Genomic DNA, 6,809 nt, shown 5'->3' on the forward strand with positions numbered 1-6,809 from the left:
TGTAGGCGAGCTTCCCCAGATTGATCCAGTGCAAGTGCCGTCACTTGAGCCAGTCCTTGGCGAGGCAGAGGATTACGATAGTGAGGAAGACCCATCAGAGCATGATTATGAGGATGGATCCGATCACACTCTATCGAGCGCTTGTGGTGGGATATGTGGAGCTGGGGAAGGGGAGTACTGTGGATGTCGATAGATTCAGATCAGCCTAGGTAGGGCGTAGCTTTTGTGGGTGGTATGATTACGTTAGTTTCTGATAGCAGGTTTCTAGTACTTACGCATGGTTCAAATTTTCTCCCTGGGGCAGTTCTCCTGCGTGAGTGTCTGCCGGGGACTTTTATTCTATCACTTTATGGGTTGTATTTCCTAAACATTATTCGTACTTATATCTTGTGACGCTATGTCAAGTTTATGCTTAGTATGGTTATTAAGTTTTAATCTAGTTTGAATTATTAAAACCAATCTAAATATAAAATTCACTATAATGCTTAAAAAAAAAGGGACACTATTTCTCACAAGGAAAACCATTAATTGATTTAAATGTGAAAATAATCCATTTTTTTAATTCACTCTTGTTGGTAAAAATCGGGATGTTACATTGTGGTATCAGAGCTTAGGTTATCTGGAGGACCGAGAGTTTAGTACTCTAAAAATTATCACATGCTTGGGAAAATTTAGAACTTATATCCACATTTTTTTTAGGACAGTTAAGAATTGACATCCACTCATTATTTAGGAGTAAGATATTGGAAGTTCTCTTGAAACAGGTAAGGAGAATTCTAATTGGGTGTTGGTATTGTAGGAAAACAATGCCTCCAAGACGTGACAATACTAACAACCATCAGGTGGATCAAATGGCCCAAGCTATGGCCAATATGGCAGCCGCTGTCACCGCTCAAACTGCTGCTAAGAACCTTCGAGATTTGGAGAAGCGAGACAGAGAGATAAGAGCCGCAGAATCAAGAGGATTAACCGAGTTTCGCCGCCATGATCCACCTAAATTCCAAGGAGATGTTACTCCCGAGAAGGCCGACTTATGGTTACAAGAGATTGAAAAGATCTTTGAGGTAATCAATTGTCCTCCAGGGGCAAGGGTGTTGTACGCCACGTACCTTCTCTTAGGCGATGCAGAGTATTGGTGGAGAAGCACTAGATTGATGATGGAGGGCGCACATGAAGAAGTGAATTGGGAAGCCTTTAAGACAAAGTTCCTAGACAAATACTTTCCCATAAGTGCGAGGACCAAATTGGGAGACGATTTTCTGAAACTTCGACAAGGGGGTATGACTGTAGGAGAATATGCCGCCAAGTTTGAGACCTTATCCAGATATTTTCGATTCTTCAGGGAAGGAGTGGATGAAGCCTACATGTGTCACCGTTTCCAAGAAGGACTCAAGTACGAACTACAAGACTCAGTGGTACCCTTAGGGATACAACGTTTTCAACCATTGGTGGAGAAATGCAGAGAGGTGGAGGAAATGAAGAATAAGAGGACAAATCGCGGGGCGGTCCAGAACTCTGGAGGGTCTAATCGTTAAAATTTTCAGAATCAAGGACATAATAGACAACAGATGCGGCCATACCAACGACCACACTATAACAACCGAGGACCTCAACGAACAGAAAATCATAAAGGAGGAGGAACTCAAGCTGCCCCAGGGGTGTGTTGTTACCAGTGTGGCGAAGGTGGGCATTATGCGAATGAATGTCCTAATAGGGGTCCTACCTGCTTCAAATGCAACAAACGGGGTCATATGGCGAAGGATTGTAGAACTCCAAAAGAAGAGTTAGCTGTTAACGCTGTTAGAACCGCCCGACCAACTGCTCAAGGGCGAGTGTATTGCATGGGTGCAGAGGGAAAATCTCCGACCAACAACTTGATCCAGGGGAATTACGAAATTGAAGGTACCATTTTAACTGCACTTTTTGATTCTGGGGCAACACATTCATTCATATCCCAGGATTGCGTTGATCGATTGAAAATGATAGTAACCCCATTAACTTTCGACTTGGTAGTGTCTACCCCTGCTAAGGTTCTAACTGTGATCACTACATGTTTATTATGTAAAGTAGTGGTTCAAGAGAGAGAATTCCTAGTTAACCTAATATGTTTACCCCTACAATCTCTCGAGATTATTCTCGGAATGGATTGGATGTCATTTCATTATGTTATGTTAGATTGTGCTCGGAAGTTGGTTATTTTGCCTGAGCCTGGGGTTATCAAATACCTATCAGCTAACCAACTCAAAGGTTCTCTAAAGAATGGATCTTTTAACCTTTCAATACTTTCTAATACGGAAGTGATTTCCGAATTCAATATTGAAGACATGTTAGTTGCTCAAGACTTTCTTGATGTGTTTCCCAACGAGATTCCCGGTTTACCACCTGTAAGAGACATTGAATTCTTCATTGACTTACACCCGGGAACTGGACCTATTTCCATTGCACCATATCGAATGGCACCAAGGGAACTCCAAGAACTTAAAGAACAATTAGAAGACTTGATGGAGAAAGGACTAATCAGGCAAAGTGTTTCCCCATGGGGAGCTCCAGTACTTTTGGTAAAGAAAAAGGACGGGCGTTCCCGACTATGTGTGGACTACAGGCAACTTAACAAAGTGACTGTGAAGAATCGATACCCCTTACCTCGCATTGACGACTTGATGGATCAACTTAAAGGAGCATCTGTATTTTCTAAGATTGATTTGAAGTCCGGCTATCATCAAATTAGAGTAAGAGAAGAAGACATACCAAAGACTGCATTCCGGACTCGTTATGGACATTATGAGTACCTAGTCATGCCGTTTGGAGTGACTAATGCACCTACTATTTTTATGGATTACATGAACCAAATTTTCCACCCGTTTCTAGAAAAATTCGTTGTTGTATTCATTGATGATATCCTTGTTTACTCTCGAAGTAAAAAGGAACATGAAGAGCATCTACATCAAGTGTTACAAATCCTGCGTGAAAAGAAGTTATATGCTAATCCGTCCAAATGTGAATTCTGGCTAGAAAAGGTAAATTTCTTAGGACACGTCATATCAAAGGAAGGAATTGCTGTAGATCCAGCAAAGATTGAGACCGTGCTCGCATGGAAACAACCTCAGACAATCACTGATATAAGGAGTTTCGTAGGATTGGCCGGATACTACCGACGATTCATTGAGGGATTCGCAAAGATAGTAGCTCCATTGACTCAACTAACTAGAAAGGATCAACCTTTTGCCTGGACTGAGAAGTGTGAAGCCAACTTTCAATTGTTAAAGAAGAAACTTACAACGTCGCCTATTCTGGTCCTGCCGCAACCTGAGGAGCCATACGAAGTTTATTGCGATGCATCTCATCAAGGATTGGGGTGTGTGCTGATGCAAAACCGAAGGGCGGTAGCATATGCTTCGAGACAATTGAAGACTCACGAAAGAAATTATCCCACTCATGATTTGGAGCTTGCAGCTGTGGTTTTTGCGCTAAAGATTTGGCGTCATTATCTCTATGGGTGCACGTTCACAGTATTCAGCGATCATAAGAGTTTGAAGTTTTTGTTTGATCAGAAGGAATTAAACATGAGACAAAGGAGGTGGATGGAAACCTTGAAGGACTACGATTTCACATTACAATATCACCCAGGAAAAGCTAACGTGGTTGTAACACCCTGGATTTCCGCTTACCCCGCGGGGCTTCCGGCCTACCAAGCATGTCACCAGCTTAATCAATAATCCCCCCTAGGTCCACTTATCGGCTGCCCTGGAAATATTGTTTTTGCCTCCCGCAGGAATCGAACCATGTACCTAGGGGTTAAGTACATATTCATAGCAATTCCTGCTACCACTTGACCATATGGTCAATTGGTAGCAGGAATTGCTATGAATATGTACTTAACCCCTAGGTACATGGTTCGATTCCTGCGGGAGGCAAAAACAATATTTCCTGTGCAGCCGATAAGCGGACCTAGGGGGGATTATTGATTAAGCTGGTGACATGCTTGGTAGGCCGGAAGCCCCGCGGGGTAAGCGGAAACCCAGGGTGTTACATTAAAAAGGCGCCTTTTTAATGTAACACCCCGATATCCGCTGCACGCATCAACCGTGTCGGCCAACCGAGAATCTCACCGGCTTAATCAATAATCCCCCCTAGGACCGCTTATCGGATATGGTCAAGTGGTAGCAGGAATTGCTATGAATATGTACTTAACCCCTAGGTACATGGTTCGATTCCTGCGGAAGGCAAAAACAATATTTCCTGGGCAGCCGATAAGCGGACCTAGGGGGATTATTGATTAAGCCGGTGACATTCTCGGTTGGCCGACACGGTTGATGCGTGCAGCGGATATCGGGGTGTTACAGTGGTGGCCGATGCATTAAGTAGGAAAGATGTTCTTGCGACAGCATCACTAATGGCCAAACAACAAGAGCTTTGGGAAACTTTCAGAGACATGCACCTAGATGTAAAATTGGGACAAGGAACCCTTTAATGTGGAATGATCAAGATCTCAAATGGATTGTTGGAAGATATTCGAAACTATCAGAATGATCCACTCTTGGAAGAGAAAGGAGAATTGATGGTACAAGGAAAAGCACCCGATTTCAAAGTAGGACCCGATAACATCTTAAGGTGCAACAAAAGAGTCTGTGTACCCAATGTTGCGGGGATAAGGAAGCTAATTTTAGAGGAAGCTCACAAGAGAAAACTTAGCATTCACCTTGGAGCAACAAAGATGTATAAAGATTTGAAACAAAACTATTGGTGGCCAGGAATGAAGAAGGAGGTGGCAGATTATGTAGCGTCATGTTTGACTTGCCAAAAAGCAAAAGTGGAACACCAAAGACCAGCAGGAATGTTGCAATCTTTAGATGTTCCCGAGTGGAAGTGGGATAGCATTTCAATGGATTTTATCACTAGATTGCCAAAAACTCGAAGGATGCATGACTCAATTTGGGTAATTGTCGACCGTCTGACCAAGTCTTCTCATTTCCTACCGGTGAGAACAACCTATAATGTAGCCAAGTTAACCGAAATCTACATTTCCGAGATTGTTAAACTACATGGGGTACCTTCTAGCATCATTTCAGATCGAGACCCAAAGTTCACGTCACATTTTTGGGGTGCTTTACATGAGGCGCTTGGAACAAAGCTAAGATTAAGTTCGGTATATCATCCACAAACGGATTGACAAACAGAACGAACGAATCAGTCATTAGAGGATTTACTGCGGGCATGTGTACTGGATGATAGAGGGAGTTGGGATGATATACTACCTCTAATTGAATTCACCTATAACAAAAGTTTTCATACTAGCATCGGAATGGCTCCATTTGAAGCTCTATATGGGCGGAAATGTCAGACGCCATTACGTTGGTATCAAGATGGTGAAATTATGATTGTAGGTCCAGAAATGGTTCATTAGACTACAGAAAAGGTTAAGAACATTAAGGAAAAGATGAAAGCTTCACAAGATCGTAAAAAAAGCTACGCCGACAAAAGACGTAGGCCGCTGGATTTTGAAGAGGGAGACCATGTGTTCCTCCGTGTCACACCTACCACGGGAGTGGGGAGAGCAATAAAGACACGTAATTTAACTCCAAAGTTTATGGGGCCCTATCAAATAACTTCAAAAATTGGACCCGTGGCTTACCGAATTGCATTACCGCCCTTTTTATCTAGCATACATGATGTGTTTCATGTCTCACAACTACAGAAGTACATTCCAGACCCTTCTCACGTAATCAAACCAGACACCATTCAGCTTAAAGACAACTTATCATTTGAAGCAATACCCGTTAGGATCGAGGATAGAAAAATGAAGCTGCTAAGGAATAAGGAAATTCCGTTAGTAAAAATAATTTGGAACCAAGCCACTGGTGATGCAACTTGGGAACTTGAAAGTGCAATTCGAGAGAAATACCCAGAATTGTTTACAGACACGTAGTTTCGAGGACGAAACTCTTTTAGGGGGGGAGTATTGTAAGACCCGTAATTTTATAAATAAATTAATATTTTAAAATTATAGTATATTCTCACCTCTATGATATATTTTTGATCAAATATATAATTAAATAGTATTTATACTAATAAAATCTTAGAATTTTTATTAGTAGTTCAAGACATCAGTTTCTTAAAAATCTTGATTTCAGTCTCTTTAATGTTCGGTAAAATTAGCCGCCTTAATTTTTAAAAACAACCCCTGTTTGATAAGGAGATTCTAGTAATAGAATAACAAAATTATTTATGAATAGTTAAAAAAAATTAAATAAATAAAAATAGTTCCTCTTGAAATTAATTTCCGGTCTCTCCAAATAATGATAGTTTTACCCGCTTAAAATTTTAAAATAATCTCTGGTCATAACAAAAGTTTATCAGTGAAAACATAAATTATTTTTAGTAGATTAATAAAAAGATATTAATAATAAAAATAATAAAATTTTATTTTTTCTAAACATATATTTTTATATATATATATTGCAGTATAGAATTACCGGAAAAAAGGGTTCAGTATCGGCAAAAATTATTCCGGGCATTTTAATCAGTGTCACATAACACCGGAAATTACACAGATAAAACAAAATTTATATATTCAGAAGAAATATCGAGTGATGCCTATGAGATAGGAACGAATATTCATGATGGTAAAAATTTATGAGAAGTGACTGACTATTATGAGTAGCTGGCAAGTGGGATACTGTAATGAGAAATATTTGAAGGAAGATAACGTGTGCCTTTGCTATAAATAGTGTAGTATTGAGTTAGCACTACACACCAGAAAAGAAAATATAGTCACTCACTCTCTATTTCCTCTTCATATCTCTAATTCA

The 6,809-nt window shown here is 40.5% G+C and overlaps 1 protein-coding gene and 1 pseudogene across 1 annotated transcript; both read left to right on the forward strand.

Moving 5' to 3' along the window:
- The first annotated feature begins 806 nt into the window (after positions 1–806).
- Positions 807–4,471, forward strand: LOC131659120 (uncharacterized; annotated as a pseudogene).
- A 6-nt stretch (positions 4,472–4,477) lies between these two features.
- LOC131659121 (uncharacterized) lies at positions 4,478–5,926 on the forward strand. The gene is made up of 2 exons (XM_058928356.1): positions 4,478–5,146; positions 5,405–5,926. The coding sequence occupies exons 1-2, from the start codon at positions 4,478–4,480 to the stop codon at positions 5,924–5,926; spliced, it is 1,191 nt and encodes a 396-aa protein (XP_058784339.1).
- Positions 5,927–6,809: the final 883 nt, after the last annotated feature.

This window comes from Vicia villosa, linkage group LG3, assembly GCF_029867415.1.
Source record: "Vicia villosa cultivar HV-30 ecotype Madison, WI linkage group LG3, Vvil1.0, whole genome shotgun sequence".
Taxonomy (NCBI): Eukaryota; Viridiplantae; Streptophyta; class Magnoliopsida; order Fabales; family Fabaceae; genus Vicia; species Vicia villosa.

Excerpts from the sequence above, each read along its gene's own strand:
- LOC131659121 (XM_058928356.1), top strand. The coding sequence starts at position 4,478 with ATGATCAAGATCTCAAATGGATTGTTGGAAGATATTCGAAACTATCAG. Across the intron at positions 5,147-5,404 it reads CAAAGCTAAGATTAAGTTCG|ACTACAGAAAAGGTTAAGAA; the intron begins GTATATCATCCA and ends ATGGTTCATTAG.